Below are 18,779 nucleotides of genomic sequence, written 5' to 3'. Positions count from 1 at the left end.
GACAGATGGTATGGCAGAGGATTGAGTCATCAGCAAAGAGATAAAGAGAATTTTCCAGAGAGTCGTAGAGATCACTGATGAAAACCAGAAAAAGAACAGGGCCCATAACGCTGCCTTGAGGAACTCCAGCCTGGACAGGAAGAGGGGATGAAAGAACTCCATTTAGGGCCACACGTTTGCTGCGACAGGAGAGGAAGTCTGCGAGCCATGAGTGGAGATGGCCTTGTCTACCATCGGAAGAGAGTTTGGTGAGCAGGGCAGGGTGCCAGTCCGTGTCAAAAGCACCGCAATATGTCTTGGGATATGGCTCTGATTTCATGTCTGGCATTGAGGACCTCCACCCATTGTTGGGAGAGCAGAAGCAGCATATCCAGGGTAGAGTGACCTGGTCTGAAACCAAATTGATGATCAGAAATGAAGCCATTGGAGAAGAAGAAGGATTTAATGTCTGAAGCAATGATGGATTCCATAACCTTGTTGGTGATTGGGAGAAGACTGATTGGTCTGTAGTTGCAGGGATCTGTTTTTGCACCTTTTTTGGGCAGGGCAGTAATGTTCTCTGATTTCCAAACTGATTTCCAAATTTGTTACCTGCATAGTCTGTGAGCATCAGCTGCGGCTGTATGGACATGTGGCTCATTTTCCTGATGCTGATCCTGCTCACCAGATTCTCTCAATGAGGGAGCCTCATGAGTGCAGGAGGCCTATGGGCCAACCACATGCCTTGTGGTTGCATCAGTTTGATCAGCATCTCAAGGAGATGGCGATGGGCCAGGCATCTATCTGGGGGACAGCCAGATGGAGGGCTCTGGAGTACCGGTGGAAAGTGGACACAGCAATGTGCTTCTCCGTCTTCTTCTTCTTCTTCTTCTTCTTCTTCTTCTTCTTCTTCTTCTTGTGTATGGCAGCTTTGCTGCCGGGGTAGCTCTCATTTCTTGGAAGCGCAACTGTGTCGCTAATGCAGTGCCCTTTTACCAGTACACACCGGTACTCATTTCGCCGACCTCGGAAGGTTGACAGGCTGAGTCAACCTCTGGTGTATTAATTCAGCGGCCAACGGCTCTTGAACTCAGGACCCAAGGATCCCAAGCCACCACCCTAACCACTAAGCTAACACCAGGCCTGCTCCCAAACCTGACCTGAAAATAGGTATTTGCTCCCTTCTGCAAAACTACACACAATTTTGATGAAACTTGAGCACAACCTTCTTCACCTGTGATGTACCAAAGTGTATCAACTGCATGAAATTCTGCGCTCATTTTGGGGGTTTACGTGGGGGGTTTTTTGATCTCCCAAAATAAGTATTTGCTCTCTTCATCCGAAACTACACACATGATTTTGATGAAACTTCACCACAACCTTCACCGCAAATTTCCTCATAATGGTCATTGGTCAATCAAGCACATTATAACCCCAAAGGGCCAGAATGGATGGTCATACAATTGGACCCTTCTCCACAGGAGTGAGACCTCATGACTTCGACGGCATGTCGTCCTGAATTCTCTCTCGTCAGGAGGGCGTACCGCATGGAGAAGACATGCCTTCCACCGAGTGCCCTCCAAGTTGGTAATTGAACACACCCCAGTTCTTGTTTAACAAAATATATATATATATATACATATATATATATATATATATATATATATATGTATATATATATATATATATATATATATATATATATATATATCTTCTTCTTCTTCTTCTTCTTCTTCTTCTTCTTCTTCTTCTTCTTCTTCTTCTTCTTCTTCTTCTTCTTCTTCTTCTTCTTTCGGCTGCTCCTGTTAGGGGTCGCCACAGCGGATCATCCATGTGATCCGCATCGTGATTTGGCACATGTTTTACGCTGGATGCCCTTCCTGCCGCAACCCTGGTCACCTCTTACGACACAGGGAATATGAATATATATATATATATATATATATATATATATATATATATATATATATATATATATAATTAAAAAATAATAATTTAAAAAAAAGTCTCCTGAGGCGAACTTCATGTTATCCAATCAGCGGCTTCCGACGGGGATACCAGTGAGCGCTGATTGGACGAGATTTTAATCACGTGATGTGGATCAAAGCCTGTTTTGCGAGTCGTTGGCCTGAGGAGAATTTTGGAGCTTCAGGTGAAATAGCACCTGATAAATATTTGACTGAAAATTAAAACATTTCGTTCTTTTTATTTGGTTTTCTTCACAATTCGCGTTATAAAATGGAGAAGAGTTGGGAACTAATTCCAGAGAGACGACCGTTGCTAGAAAGCAGCAAGCGTGTGGCGAACGAGAATGACCGACCTTCCTTTATCTTCCCTTGGCGATCCTTTCCTGGGTTGGTTCAAAACGCGCCCAGCACGGCTCCAAGGACCGTGGCCCAAAATTTTGATGAGACCCAGGACGCCTTACCGTCCACAAATTCGATTACAAAGTCAGACAAGTGTTTTCATGCTAACCTTGAAGAACCTGCACACTCACTCTCAGGTATGTTTTATTTTTTTTTCTCTCCTTTTCACTTAATATGGTGACCTGATGAAATTTTCTTCCAGTATTCACGATTGGATGTAGTGTTGACTAAATCGACGCCACTCAGGCTGGTATCCTCGCTTATGTTGTGAGAGGCCACCCCACTACTATTTCTTGTTCTTGTTATTATCCTTGTTCTTGTTATTATCCTTGTTCTTGTTATTATTCTTGTTCTTGTTATTATTCTTGTTCTTGTTATTATTCTTGTTCTTGTTATTATTCTTGTTCTTGTTATTATTCTTGTTCTTGTTCTTCCCTCTGCTTCTTCTTCTTCTCTCTGGTTCTTCATGGAGTATCGTGTTGCCTCATAATAACAGAGATGCAGGGAAGAGTGTTGTGATGAGCACTGCGTAGTGACTGCTGAGGGTGTGTGTGGCTTGGGTGTCGGTTGCTTGAAGCCATGATGATGTCTTGTGATAGGCCAGCATCGTCTCTTAATAAAGAACGTGTTTCAAGCTGTGTCCTGACCTTGGGTCATTCCATGTCAAATCATCAAAGAATCTGCCGTCATCTCTCAGATTTTTGTAAAACTTTGGGAACCAATTGGGACCCATGAAAAACGGCAAGAACTCAAATATTTTTGCTAACAGCCTCTTAATTAGTGAGATACAGACTAACGAACTTTGGACTAATTAGCACAACGTTGCAAATTCAAATGGCCATATCTCTAAAAGTATAACACCGAGAGAGCTGGTTTTGGTGTCATTTTAAAGGTATTTTCATGCCCTATGGATTTGTCTGGGCAACATTTTCCTACCTCCAACCACAAAAAAGTTATCACAAAATATACACTTCAATCGTGAATCCCCAAAAATGTATCCTTCAAATTTCCTCAAATTCATCCCAGAGGTACCTTATGATGTCAAGAAGCTTCCACATAAATTTTGTGATGGGCACTCCAATAGTTTCTGAGATATGATCAATAATGTACATGTACGTATGGCATATACAGTGGGGAGAACAAGTATTTGATACTGCCGATTTTGCAGGTTTTCCCACTTACAAAGCACGTAGAGGTCTGTAATTTTTATCATAGGTACACTTCAACTGTGAAAGACGGAATCTAAAACAAAAATCCTGAAAATCACATTGTATGACTTTTAAATAATTAATTTGCATTTTATTGTATAAAAGAAGTATTTGATACATCAGAAAAACAGAACTTAATATTTGGTACAAAAACCTTTGTTTGCAATTACAGAGATCAGACGTTTCCTGTAGTTCTTAACCAGGTTTGCACAGACTGCAGCAGGGATTTTGGCCCACTCCTCCATGCAGATCTTCTCCAGATCCTTCAGGTTTCGGGGCTGTCGCCCGGCAATACAGACTTTCAGCTCCCTCCAAAGATTTTCTATTGGGTTCAGGTCTGGAGACTGGCTAGGCCACTCCAGGACCTTGAGATGCTTCTTACGGAGCCACTCCTTAGTTGCCCTGGTTGTGTGTTTCGGGTCGTTGTCATGCTGGAAGACCCAGCCACGCCCCATCTTCAATGCTCTTGTTGAGGGAAGGAGGTTGTTGGCCAAGATCTCGTGATACATGGCCCCATCCATCCTCCCCTCAATACGGTGCAGTCGTCCTGTCCCCTTTGCAGAAAAGCATCCCCAAAGAATGATGTTTCCACCTCCATGCTTCCCGGTTGGGATGATGTTCTTGGGGTTGTACTCATCCTTCTTCTTCCTCCAAACACGGCGAGTGGAGTTTAAACCAAAAAGCTCTATTTTGTTCTCATCAGACCACATGACCTTCTCCCATTCCTCCTCTGGATCATCCAGATGGTCATTGGCAAACTTCAGACAGGCCTGGACATGCGCTGGCTCGAGCAGAGGGCGCTTGTGTGCGCTGCAGGATTTTGATACATGACGGCGTAGTGTGTTACTTATGGTTTTCTTTTATACTGTGGTCCCAGCTCTCTTCAGGTCATTGACCAGGTCCTGCCTTGTCGTTCTGTGCTGATCCCTCACGTTTCTCATGATCATTGAGGCTCCACGAGGTGAGATCTTGCATGGAGCCCCAGACCGAGGGAGATTGACTGTAATCTTGAACTTCTTCCATTTTCTAATAATTGCGCCAAAAGTTGTTGCCTTCTCACCAACCTGCTTGCCTATTGTCCTGGAGCCCATCCCAGCCTTGTGCAAGTCTCCAATTTTGTCCCTGATGTCCTTAGACAGCTCTCTGGTCTTGCCCATTGTGGAGAAGTTGGAGTCTGATTGATTGAGTGTGGACAGCTGTCTTTTATGCAGATAACGAGTTCAAACAGGTGCAGTTAATACAGGTAATGAGTGGAGAATGGGAGGGCTTCTTAAAGACAAAACTAACAGGTCTGTGAGAGCCGGAATTCTTACTGGTTGGTCGGTGATCAAATACTTTTTTCATGCAATAAAATGCAAATTAATTATTTTAAAATCAAACAATGTGATTTTCAGGATTTTTGTTTTAGATTCCGTCTTTCACAGTTGAAGTGTACCTATGATAAAAATTACAGACCTCGACGTGCTTTGTAAGTGGGAAAGCCTGCAAAATCGGCAGTGTATCAAATACTTGTTCTCCCACTGTAGCTTCGAAAATCAGCATTTGTAATGTATTATACAATCAATAAGTGAGTTCAAGTACATAGTGTTCACTAACCTGACTTAGGCTTTCAATTTCCTCTTCAATGCAGCAACAGCAGTACTTGTTTCTTCCCCTCAGGCCCAGTTGAAAATGAAAGTATATGATACTTCAAAGCAATTGATGGTCATTCCCTGTGTTCCCTGTAATGGCTAGGTTAGAATGATTGTATAATACATTACAAATGCCGATTTTCGAACCTATATGCCATACGTACATGTACATTATTGCTCATATCTCAGAAACTATTGGAGTGCCCATCACAAAATTTATGTGGAAGCTTCTTGACATCATAAGGTACCTCTGGGATGAATTTGAGAAAATTTGAAGGATACATTTTTTGGGGATTCATGATTGAAGTTTATATTTTGTGATAACTTTTTTGTGGTTGGAGGTTGGAAAATGTTGCCCAGACAAATTCATAGGGCATGAAAATACCTTTAAAATGACACCAAAACCAGCTCTCTAGGTGTTATACTTTTAGAGATATGGCCATTTGAATTTGTGACGTCGTGCTAATTAGTCCAAAGTTCGTTAGTCTGTATCTCACTAATTAAGAGGCTGTTAGCAAAAATATTTGAGTTCTTGCCGTTTTTCATGGGTCCCAATTGGTTCCCAAAGTTTTACAAAAATCTGAGAGATGACGGCAGATTCTTTGATTTGACATGGAATGACCCCCTTACTACTTGGTGGCAGCGGTGTGATCTTGAAGATCAACAAGCATTTTGACTTTTGGTCTTGTTTTCTTTCCCAAATTTGGACATTGGACCTTGGTGGATCACCATGGTGGGATGTTCTGTTTGTTTGTTTGTTTATTAATTTATTATATATATATATATATATATATATATATATATATATATATATATATATATACACAGTATTACCCCGCTTATCCGCCAAGTTGGGGCAAGGTCATTTTTGGCGGATAAGCGAGGGTACACGCAAGATGATCTGGACGGTGCAAGGGGTGTCAGGTATGGCTCATAGGGGCCTAAGAATCTCATTCCCTACTCACTAGAACGAAACCAAATGAACGGAACAACATGCACCATATTTTCAGCAATAATTCACGTTTTTATTGCCGCACATACATGTGTGTTATGGGGCCATTACAGGACCCCAACAGGATGGAAGAAATCAGTAATTTCCTTTTGTTCAGCGACAGAGATTATAAGTTCATTCAGGCGCATCCTGAGTTTTGAAATGGCAGTAATATCCTCCTCCTCATTCGTATTACGGTTGCTCTCTATGTACCTCGTGACTTGTTCCAAGGCGCACCTCGCTTCCAATGCGCTAGGAATCGTGGCTACTTCTTCGGGCGCATCCGGTTCCTCGGTATCCTCGTCATGAATGGTATTCACAAGATCGACAATTTCATCATCTGTAAAAACCTCGGTTGGTTCTAGATGATCATCAACATGATCGAATTATTCTGGTGTCATCAGCACGGCTCTATCTATGTTGAAATGTTCAGCGATCTGTTCGAAAATGTTCCTCGGATACGTAGTGCTGGTGGCGGTCGAAGAAGAGGACGTTGTCGCAGGATCGAATCGATTGTCCGGGGTGATGCCATTGTGTTTGAAACAGTTCTTGATGGTTTCGGGTTTCACTTCATCCCAAGCCATCTTGGAGAAGCGAATAGCATCGCTCAGTTCCAGCTTCGGTTCTCGATTTTCGTCAATCGCATCCACCAAATGCTGTAGTTGATATCTTCGATAATGCTGCTTGAAATTGTTTATGACACCGGCATCCATGGGCTGGAGATGCGACGTCATGTTAGGCGGCAGGAAATGCACTTTCGTATTGGTGAGACTGACTTGGCCCTCCTCGTTCTCAGGCAGAATATGAGATTGCGCATTATCCAGCAACATCAGCACATGGTGGTTCGCTATTCGCATTTTCTTATCGAAATCGCGCAGCCAGTCGTGGAACACTAAGCTGGTCATCCACGACTTTTTGTTGTTGTGGTAATCGCAATACAAGTCATGCTTGAATCCCTTGAAGCACCTGGGATTAGCACTTTTCCCGATGACTAGTAAACGGGACTTATCACTACCGTCAGCGTTGCTGCAAACAGCTAGCGATATTCGAGCTTTTGCTTTCTTAGTTCCCCTCAAACCATTCGAGAAATGGAAGTCGACAATTTCCAGCTTTCATCCAAAAAACATGGCTTTCATCCTCAGTATAGCTTCAGTTAGTGGAATGGTTTTAGCACGTGCTGAGCTAAACCAAAGAAAGAGCGCTTGTTCCATTTTTGAATGTTTGCCACCGACTTGACGCATCATAGACGCGTCCAGCGATTTGTTCAGCCATCGGTCTGACTGTTTTATCACGTCACTGATTGTCCTCCTCTTCACGGGCTTTCCCCATTTCGCTTCGAAGAAATTGGCAACGTCTTGTTGAGATTTTGATGGAAAACTCTTAGAGTACTCACAGATTTCTCTCTTCTCTTTCACCGTCAAACACTGACCGTCCCTTTTCCCCTCTACAGGAGCCATGCTGTTTCAAACTTTTTTTAGAAACCACTAATCCACTAAGCACTGTTAGATCCACAATACACACTGGAGATAGCGCTGCAAATGCCACGAAAGCATAAACAAAATTAGATTTCACAATACTCTACCAGATGTGTACTGCCACAGGCTCATTAGTACATTTCTCCATGGAAGCGAGAAATTTCCTGATGACTCATCACTGGCGGATGTCACGGGCGGATAAGTGGGGTAATTTTGCAGGGATTTCCATTACTATGTACGTTGGGCAGACCTGGCGGATGAGCGGGGGAATTTGCTAAGCTTTTAGCTCAGATGTTCGGTTCCTGAGCAAATCACAGCGGATAGCAAGGGTGGCGGATAAGAGGGGGGTGGATAAGTGGGGTAACACTGTATATATAATATTTTCCAGCATGTCCAAGTTCCTGACAATGGACTGGTCCAGCTCGGAGCTGGCGGACACTTTCAAGTTGTACAAGCAATGAATGAACTTGCTTGGTGCTGTCAGACGAGGATATCGATGGTAAGGCGAGGCAGGCAATCGCGATTCAGATTGCTGTGAGAGACGAAAGACAAGGGCGTATCAATGCTTCGACTTTACGCGATGATTATTTAAAAAGATCTGGAAAATTATATAAACTATTCGAATATCAGTTGGATATTATTTTAAACTGTGGGATTCCAACAGCAAGGAGAGTCCATTGATTTTGTCAACAGATGCTGACAGAAGGGGTGGTTGTGTGATTTCTCTGAACGGATTATCGAGTTCATTGTTTTAACCACGCCACATGATGCCTTCCAAAAACATCTGCTCAACCAGGAGGTCAGCTATGACATGGGCATGGTTTTAAGTGAGGGATGTAAGTACGAAGCAATGGCAATTGGAAAACAGGCTTTCCTCATTTGTCAAGGCCATGACGCATCGACCGAAGTGCCAAAAATTTGGATTATCACACCCACCATGGAATTGCCCAGCACACATACAGTACAATGATTTATTGTAAGTATTGAGGTGAACTCAGACACTGAGCCCGTTGTGAAAATCTCAAACGAAGCACAAGATATGAGTGGAGCCGCCGCCCTGCCAGGGAAGAGGCTGTCGTGTCAGCAAAACCAGGCTGAGAGGTATGCTTTAGGGAAGAAACCATAATGGGAACTCAATACAGTGTGAGTATTTTATCGAAGGTGGTGCCGACAGCTGCAAAAGTGACAATGAAGCTTATGAACACACAATGCCATTTCACGTAATCAAGGAACACTACATGGCCAAAAATATGTGGACACCCCTTCGAATAAGTGGATTTGTCTATTTCAGCCACACCTTTGCTGACAGGTGTATAAAATCAAGCACACAGCCATGCAATCTCCAAAGACAAACATTGGCAGGAGAATGGGCCAAATTGAAAAGCTCAGTGACTTTCAATGTGGCACTGTCATAGGATGCCACCTTTCCAACAAGTCAGTTCATCAAATTTCTGCCCTGCTAGAGCTGCCCAGGTCAACTATAAGTGCTGTTATTGTGAAGTGGAAACATCTCGGAGCAACAACAGCTCAGCCGCGAAGTGGTAGGCCACACAAGCTCACGAATGGGACAACCGAGTGCTGAAGCGCGTCGTGTGGAAAAATCAGCTGTTGTCGGTTGCAACATTCACTACCGAGTTCCAAACTGACTCTGGAAGGAACGTCAGCACAAACGCTGTTCATTGAGAGCTTCATGAAATGGGTTTCCATGGCTGAGCAGCCACACACAAGCCTAAGATCACCATGTGTAATGCCAAGCGTCAGCTGGTGTGGTGTAAAGCTCACCGCCATGGACTCTGGAGCAGTGCAAACGCGTTCTCTGGAGTAATGAATCGTGCTTCACCATCTGGCAGTCCGATGGACGAATCTGGGTTTGGTGGATGCCAGGAGAACGCTACCTGCCCGAATGCAGCAAGTGCCAACTGTAAAGTTTGGTGGAGGAGGAATAAGGTCTGGGGATGTTTTTCATGGTTCGAGCGAGGCCCCTTAGTTCCAGTGAAGGGAAATCTTAATGCTACAGCATACAATGGAATTCCAGACAATTCTGTGCTTCCAACTTTGTGGCAACAGTTTGGGGAAGGCCGTTTCCTGTTTTAGCATGACAATGCCCCCGTGCACAAAGTGAGATCCATACAGAAATGGTTTGTCGAGATCAGTGTGGAAGAACTTGACTGGCCTGCACAGAGCTCTGACCTGACCTAAACCCCATTGAACACCTTTGGGATGAATTGGAACGCCAACTGTGAGCTAGACCGAATCGCCAAACATCAGTGCCTGACCTCACTCATGCTCTTGTGGCTGAATGGAAGCAAGTCCCTGCAGCAATATTCCAACATCTCGTGGAAAACCTTCCCAGAAGAGTGGAGGCTGTTATTGCAGCAAAGTGGAGGGGGGGGTGTTGGATGAGCATGTGTCCACATACTTTTGGCCATGTGTATCTGTATGAAGGAGATTAGGGATGAAGTGTACAAATTGTTGAGAATAGTATGCCCCAATTTGAAAGGTGTACACACAAGCTGCAGTTGAAAGTGGACACAGGTGTGTCAGGCAGTACTTTGCCAATGTGTATTGTGAAGGACAAGTATGGAAACAGATGGATGTCAAAACCCACTCTGCTTGGTCCCACCAAGCTTGCTACTTACAATGGCAGTGAGACCAAGTGCCATGGAATCCGCAAGCTCTCATGTCGATACAAAGATTCGGATTGGTTCAAGTATAGGTTTTATGTTGTTGAAGTACCTGGAGCTGCAGTACTTGGACTACCAGCATGTGACCGGCCCAACATCATCACCATAAACAACATTGCTGGATAATGGAAGATTTTGCTGAGGGCTGCACCTCCAGCATCAATGATTCTGAAACCACTGGGCCATGATGAACAGCCCTACAAGATGGATTCCATGGATGATTTGAAGAGGCTGTTCCCAGACAGGTTTGACTGTATCGGGCATTTTAAAGGTAAAGTGAGGCTTCATCTAAAGCCTGATGCAAAGGTGTCGATTGATGCACTGTGGAAGTGTTGTGTTGTGTTCACATCTAAGTGAAGCTTAAAGAGGAACTTATGAAAATGGATAAACACGGTATTAGGAAAGTGGACTATCATACTGACTGGTGCTCTTCCATCTGTAATAGTGTGAAGGAAAATGGGAGCTTAAGAGTATGTCGATCCAAATTGCCTGAACTCTTGGCTGAAAAGATGTCCACATCCATACGAGGTCCGTCTAAAAAGTAGCGGGACTGAGCCTGCTGTGTGCTCCACTTGCACAACTTGAATGAACGGGTTGCGTCAGTCTTTCGCAACATTCCAGCAATATATATATATGATTGGTGATGGTTGACTGCGCTCATTGTGTGATTTTTTTTTATTTTTTTTTTTTTATTTTTTTTTCACAGATCGTGCTTTACACATTATCTTGTCTGAGTCGTCGTGCTGTGAGTCGTGAGCAGAGAGCCAATCTGAAGTTTCTTGCCAAGCTTGGCAAAACACCTTCCGAATCCTTCGCAATGCTGCAGCAAGTCTACGGGGAAGAAACTGTCACGTACACGTGCATCTGAATGGCACTAGAGGTTCAAAGAGAGATGGGAGGAGGGTGAAGACTATCCACAGTCTGGAAGACCTTCATCGAGCGTGTGAAGCAGATGGTGCGCGCAGATCATCGACTCACGGTGCGGATGATTGCTGAGGAGCTTTCCATCATCATTGAAAATCTCGAAATGCGCATGGTGTGTGCAAAGATGGTCCCCAAGCTGTTGTCCGAGGACCAGAAACAGCAAAGAGTCACTGTCTGTCAAGACATTATCGAGCGCCTCGAGGACGATCCAGACCTGCTCGGGAGAGTCATTAGTGGCGATGAATCGCGGATATTCGAATACGATCCCAAGACCAAACGGCAGAGTCGTCAGTGGAAAAGTCCGGCATCACCAAGACCAAAGAAAGCAAGGATGTCGAAGTCGAAGGTCAAGGTGATGCTCATCGCGTTTTTTGACATCAAGGGCATCGTTCACTTTGAGTTTCTATCACATGGTCAAACAGTGAATCAATACGTGTACAAGTAGATCCTCCGGCACCTCATATCAGTCCGGAACAAGAGGAGGGATCTGTGGGAGAACAACGCCTGGGTACTCCACCATGACAACGCCCCTGCTCACAGTACCCTGAGCATCCGACAGTTTCTGGCGGAGAGGAACGTGCCAACTCTGCAGCAACCCCCATATTCACCAGACATGGCCCCTTGTGAATTTTTTTCCTATTCCCCAAGCTCAAGGGGACCCAATTTCCTGATGTGGAGGCCATCAAAAGGGTTGTGACGACGGAGCTCCGGAGGATTCCAGAAGAAGTCTTCCGGGGGTGCATCAAAGCGTGGAAGAAGAGGATGGACAAGTGTGTGAGACTGGAGGGAAACTATTTTGAAGGGGACAAGCTGTGATTTCAATATTTTTTTGGAATAATTTTCTGTGAAGTCAGTCCCATTACTTTTTTTGATGGACCTCATATAGATGAGCTGAACCCAGAATTTGCTGATACTATAATATTCTCAAACTAGATTCCCAGGCCAGCTATTGTGCTGTGCATCTGGATGAGGAAATCCAGGATTTGACCACATTCCCCATACCATTTGGGTGCTGGTGCTTCAATAAATTGCCTTTTGGGTAATGTGTCAGCCAAAATCTGTTCCAGCAAACCATGGACCGCATACTCGAGCAGGCACCAGGCTGTATTGGTATTTCCGATGACGTGGTGGTATCAGAACCAGCCGAAGAGGTACTTGATCGCAAATTCTGAACCTGATGAAAGTAGCACGAAGGGAGGGGATAGTTTTCAACTCATTGAAATGTATCATCAAGACCGACTGTATCAACTTATTTGGCTCGCTCATTGGTTCCTCAGTGCAAACGCTGCACAGGACCAAGCAGCACCGAAGCGCAATGATGCAGGTACCCCACAGGACCCAATGGCACTCAAGCGCAATGATGGTTCTGATTGGTAACTTGAGTTATGTTGGTTTTGTAAAGCGTGTTGTTTGTGTGAATGGATGCGCTGTAAAGAGGTGTGGAAAAGAAGAGAGAGATGAGAAGAGAAAGAGGAGTTACAAAGGGAGTTAAAACCTGCTGCACAAACGCAATGCATTTCCTTTCCATTGATATGAGAGGAAGAGGGAATTGAAACAAAATACTACAGATATATCTCGATGACGGTTCCTTTATGTGTGGGTGTAACTCCCTGGGGTCTTCCAAAACTGCAACAATATTATTTGAATTACTTTGTGGGACAAACCTTCAGAAAAATTGGGAATATGAATAGTTTTTCAACATGTTTGTTGTCATATTGTTACAAATTTGCCTCGGGCTGGATTACAAGGGGAGTTCTTGCAATCGACTTCCCCAACAGCAATCCTGAAGCCACCGCTCCGCAGATAACTCCATGGTGCGATGGGTTGCTCAGCATCCACAGACACCATCTGAGATGTTTAATTTTGGTAAAGTCCAGCATCCAAATCCTGCTTTACCTTCCCGGCAAATTACCCCCCCCCTCCCAGATAGGGAACTCTGCTTCCCCAACACATAACCTATTCCAGGATACAGCCGAGCTTTACCGTAGGTTTACGCGTTGGCTGCTGATTATTCATAATGGAACTGCTCTGGAGAACTCGCTGTTTTCAGCACACAATGTCTAACCAATGGAAGCAGACAACTGGACAGTTTGGAAGGAATTATTATTCACCAATGCCATGCATTTATAGGTTGAGCAGAGTTACAAATAGAAAAACCTTATCTATGTACAATGCACATAAGCCACTTCATCAGTCAACTTATCACAAATTATGCAGGTGCCACTCTCATTCCGAGAAAAAGAATACAAGCAAGAAGAGTAGATTTGGAGAGTGAGAGCAATTGTGTCGACCCCACTCTAACCCGCACATGAACCAGTTTGCTCACATGTTACCGAACCGGGTGAGTGATTATTGGTGCGTGGAGAGTTGCGAAGCTTGAAATGCAAGAGTGCCAGGTGGGAGTGAGGTGTAAAATGTTGGCTCTAAAAAGGGCTGTTGGTGCTTCTGTTGATAGTTCTGCATTTCAAGAGAATGAGGGAGATATACCCTTAAGAGAAGGTCTGTATATGTGGTAACTACGTCCAGGAGCTTTTTTATTGAATATTTTTCTGAAATCCATCACGATTATAGAGGTACAGTTTTTAAAACGAGCTACAGAATATATATCAGCACTGACTCTTGTTACATTTTTTTCGCAGTTCGCAACTTCTTAATAAAAAGATGAACACCTGATCCATTGTAATACAGTACAACCACTCAATGTTTGTCCACCTAGCTTTGCAGTTGCAATTTGTCTTCATACAAATGAGGTATACATATTTCTCCCTTGCTCTGATCGCAGAATCCCTCTGCACCACCATGAAAGACTTCTCCACTCTTGATTTGCCACAGCCAATTCAATAGCTCGATAGGAGCTTTCTCAATCCCAGAATAGCTGCACGACTCACCTGAGCCCGATTAGTGCGAAGCCAGTGCTATATTGCTCCTGGCTTACCTCCCCTTTGCCTTCACAGTCCACAAATTATTTGAGCAGTCCATCCCTCCACGCCACACAGCACCTCTCCCTGACGGGCAATGTTGGCCCTACATTTTGATGAGTACCCCTGTAAATTCATTTAGTTGTCCATTTGTGTACTGTATTTCATTTGTGTTCTTTATTGATTTGTTCAATACTAGTGCGTGCCTGTACGTGCGTGGCGGTACGTCCAAAAAAAAAAAAAAACTTTCAAACAGCGTGCCAGAAACAACCACACAGGCCGTTCCTTCGCTCTCGCGTGACCATACATGCGTGGCCGTAAGTACGTGGCCGTACGTGCAAAAAAAATAAAAACATTCAAACCGCTTGCCAGAAACAACAACCACACAGTTGAGTGAGTTTAAAGTTATTGTTGCGTGGAAAATGGGAGGTGGGAGGGGATCCAGAAGATAGACTGTGATATGTGTAGCATGGTCTGCGAGTTTTGAGTAGGTTAGATTGCCATGTAACAGTGACCTGTCAGACAGAGTAAGTCGTTTGTTACACGTGACGCCGAGGCAGCGTATCTAATTTATAGATAGGGTAGACAAAGTAATATTGCATGTGTAAACACATGTTGTTTGTGGGTGGGGCTAGGTGTGGAGTGTGTGGCAGTTGCATCCCTGTAACACATGTTACATCCCTCTCGCTAGTGTGTGGCAGCCATGGTCGTGTTTTCTTCTGAGCTGTGGAGCCCGGAAGAAAAGATTGTACATTTATTTTATGGGGCCGCCCCGTGAATGGGGGGCAGAGGGGAAGGGACGGGCAGAGGAGGAGGAATCCTCGTGCAGGAAGAGGATGAGAAAGTGCCTCACCGATTATCTTGTGATGCAGGGTGTTCTTGTGGTTTTTGCTCTGAAGATTTGTGATCGACCCAAGCTGGTGTCATCCTGTTTTTGGAGAGGAAGATAGAGACAGAAGGGCTCCATGTGCAGAGTGCAAAGAAACTCTTTGAGGAGGAAGAAGGGCTGACCAGGAGGCCTCGTTTGGAGAGGATAAACAGGACCATGAAGCCTGGTTGAGGAGATGATCGTCGCTGGCCATCCTCGTGGCTGGTTCACTTCTTCGTGCTCTGTTTGGCTTTATGTATCTTGGGTGCTACTAGTCACTGGTGCTGCTCGTGTCTGGTTTACTTTGTCACTGGCTCTCATCTCGCACCTGATTTCCAAAGCCGGCTGCATTGAGTCCTTTGCCCACCCTGCGTATCGTAGACCAAGTGAAGTCCCACCTATATTTTTGTTTTAAAGGTGTGTTTTGTGGCGCCTAGAGTGGGTTCGAATATGAGCTTTATTTCTCATCATTTTATATAGATTTGTGTCTTCCGATCTCCCTCTTTGTGTCTTTTCAATCACTTGGTTCGTATTGTTTATAGCATCTTGTTTAACCTCTTTGTTTATTTATTTATTTATTTATTGTACTTTTCTTTAAAAAATAAACCCTTTAAAAGGTAAGAAAACATGTTTGAGCCATCTGCTTTCTGTGCGTGTGCTGCCAATTTTGGCTCATTTGAATGATCCTTGGGGAACGGTGAAGTTGTAAAAAAATATCTGAACGAAGTACAGTTAGAGATCTTCTGGCCATATCCTGAGACTTAAGAGCCTGGCACTGTGGATGTCATGTTGAGGGGAATTCAGATGTGACATTATGTTCGGGTGACTGACGTCATTTTTTTTAATGTTGATGTTAAGTGTAAACTTGTTTGAGTATGTTTTAAAATACCAATTATACCTGAGTGAAGAACAGTAGTCCAATGAATCTATGGATGAAGGCCTTTTTTGAGGGAACGGGGCAGGGGGGGGTGGGGGTGGAGAGAAGCAGCCTCATTAAAAATGAATTTTTGAAATCTCTCTTTACCAGCAACATCATACATTTTGTGGTGCTATTATATAATATGTTGATTAATGTTTGCTCGGGTGGTTTATGACTTGCTTCTTTCTCTACTAGCTGGGTTGGGTTCAATTCCCATGGCTTCGCAATACCTCAAACCTGGTCTTAGCAAGCATGGCATGTGTGCCAAATTTCCCTCAACATCACCGAACTGTCTTTCATTCTGCAGTGAAACAAAACAGCCTGGCTTAAAATTAGCGATAAAAATCTCACATAAGTATCCAATAAAATGAATCGAAGTATAAAATGTGCATGTAAATGTATGGATTCACTTTCTCTTTCAGCAGACTTTGACTTTGTTGAGCAAATAATAACAAATATTTCCATGTTTTCAGAAACAAAATTAGCCAAAGAAGAGCTTGATGTGGAAGGTGTGGATGAAATTTGCTTTCCAGGCCTTATTACCAACATTATTGAGAAACAACATGAGTATGATGATGAGATGGCCAAGGAGTTGCAAGTTTTGAAAGAGTCTAATGTAAGTATATTTATTAGTCCCCTATCGGTTTCACCGGAGGAAACATATATATATATATATATATATATATATATATATATATATATATATATATATATATATATATATATATATATATATATATATATATATATACATACATATTGTTGCGGTTCTCGGAATAGCATGCAAACAACAGATAGGTGTCCCAAGGCAGTTATTCCATTATTACAGTGTATGTGTAGATAGTCCCCTTCCTTTTGTTTCGCGGGACAACAAGGGAGTGCGTTGCGATGATCTAATAACTAGGGTTGCTTAAATCATTTTCTTCTTCATTCATCCCCACTCTTCTTCTTTTCTGATTATTCTTGAGGTAAATCAGCCACGTGCGCCTTGGAGGCCAGCTTGTGCGGCGCTGCGGTGGGAAAACTGCAGCGCGTGGGGAAACTGCAGCGAGTCATGTGGTGTGCTAGTTGGTGCTGGACTGTCGGCTCGAGCCTCCGATGGTCTGGGGAGAATTCCGAATTGCATTAGAAAGGCATGCCAGGCTGTTACATGCGTGGCATGTTAGGGTTAGGGTTAGCACAACCCTAACAGCACAAGCATCTCCAACACAGCCATGTTGTGCAGAGAAAGGAAGAAGCGTGCGGTGTGACAATAAACAGGAAACTAACAAAAGGGGACACAGAGCAGACTTAACGCGGAAATAATAACAATAGCAATGATAACAATCTTCTACAGTCTGACTTAAGCAGACAGGCGTCAGCGCGTGCGCACACACACACACACACACACACACACACACACACACACACACACACACACACACACACACACACACGCACACACAACCCGATGAAGAGGGAGTTTTGCAACCAGGGGGGGGGGGATTGAGGCTATGATCTCGGAACCTGTGCACCCGATAGCACGACGTGCCACCAATACGTTTTTGGGGGGGGGGGGGGATGCTCTGGGGTGCGGTACCCGACAGTGGGCGCGTTGCCTCTGGCCCAAGCCGCACGTGTGGAGACTGCGCTCATGAAGGAGGAGCTTGAGTGGAGAAGGGGTGGAGTCCAGAGGGCGAGAGTGGTGTAGTAGGCGGGATTGGGTAGGCGGGTGGGGTCGACGTGGTGTGGGCGGAGACGAGGAGCAGGAGGTGGGTCGTGGCGGTGTCGACGTGGGCAGAGTCGAGGAGCAGGAAACACAGACCGACCAGAGAGAGGGCAAGAGGGACTGCCCCGACCTTTATAGGGCCCGCAGCTCGGGGGGAGGGGCCATGCCGAATCCAAACCTCATCACCCGAATCGGGTGCTCCGATTGGCTCCGACCCCTCACGTGGCCCGCCAGCTTGGTCCGGAAACCGCCTCACTTCGTTTCCGCAAGGCCATCCCGAACAGCGGGAATATTGTGCTCCGACCCCACGAGATGACATGAATCCCCCACACTGAAATTGGCACGCGAATCATCCTGCAAAAACCCCCGGGCGAGCGGTCGAGGGTCCCACACGCCCGCTCGGGCGTCCGACCAGCGGTGATAAACGCGTTAGTTCTGCGCACTCTGACGTGAGCCGCACTATACATTCCCTGGCTCAATCGCAGCCTTGCTGGCCGCAGAGACGAGAAGAGGTTCACCATCCGTGAAGAATCCACCACTGCCAGCAAGGACCGAAGGTACATCGCCATGGATAAATCCGTGCATGCTTCATGAGCGGCATACGTGTCTGCTTTCGAGCACACTCCATACAGTTCGCGCGGTTCCACCATTACGCATGTGGCCAGTGCTCACGTTCACACGACTACGCTAGCGTGTGCGCGGGGCGAACACCAACATGCGTCGAGTACTGAGGTTAAAAAAAGAACAAGCCATTTCTACCTGCACACTTGTATCCTGCCCAATATTGCGTGGAGTCTGCTTTATTGGCCTCTGTACACGTCTCATGCAGCGTGGGCGTCGTGCTGGCCGTGTTTCCCGTGCCGTGAAAAACACCATTCGTGCAGCCTCTTAAGAGGTATTTATTTGCATGCCTTTTTAATGCAATTGGCAATTCTCCCAGACCATCGGAAGCTCGAGCCGACAGTCCAGCACCAAGTAGCACACCACATCACTCGCTGCAGTTTCCCCACCGCGGCACCGCACGCGCTGGCCTCCGAGGCACACGTGGCTGATTTACCTCAGGAATAATCAGAAAAGAAGAAGAGTGGGGATGAATGAAGAAGAAAAT

At 44.9% G+C, this 18,779-nt stretch overlaps 1 protein-coding gene across 3 annotated transcripts in view; it reads left to right on the top strand.

Moving 5' to 3' along the window:
• Positions 1-2,039: 2,039 nt before the first annotated feature.
• Positions 2,040-18,779, top strand: part of CCDC122 (coiled-coil domain containing 122) — a 38,316-nt gene continuing 21,576 nt past the window's right edge. The window contains exons 1-2 of one of the 3 annotated variants that reach the window (XM_085888830.1): positions 2,040-2,482; positions 16,437-16,579. In XM_085888830.1, the coding sequence (XP_085744956.1) occupies positions 2,218-2,482; positions 16,437-16,579 (408 nt within the window). In that variant the 5' untranslated portion in view covers positions 2,040-2,217. The remainder of the gene's footprint in view (positions 2,483-16,436; positions 16,580-18,779) is intronic. The other 2 variants (XM_085888829.1, XM_085888828.1) reach the window with 2 other exon arrangements.

The sequence above is a fragment of the Eptatretus burgeri genome, chromosome 7, assembly GCF_056783735.1.
Source record: "Eptatretus burgeri isolate ZD-2024b chromosome 7, Ebu_testis_v1, whole genome shotgun sequence".
In the NCBI taxonomy this organism is placed as follows: Eukaryota; Metazoa; Chordata; class Myxini; order Myxiniformes; family Myxinidae; genus Eptatretus; species Eptatretus burgeri.
This window is presented reverse-complemented; position numbering and strand designations above follow the sequence as displayed.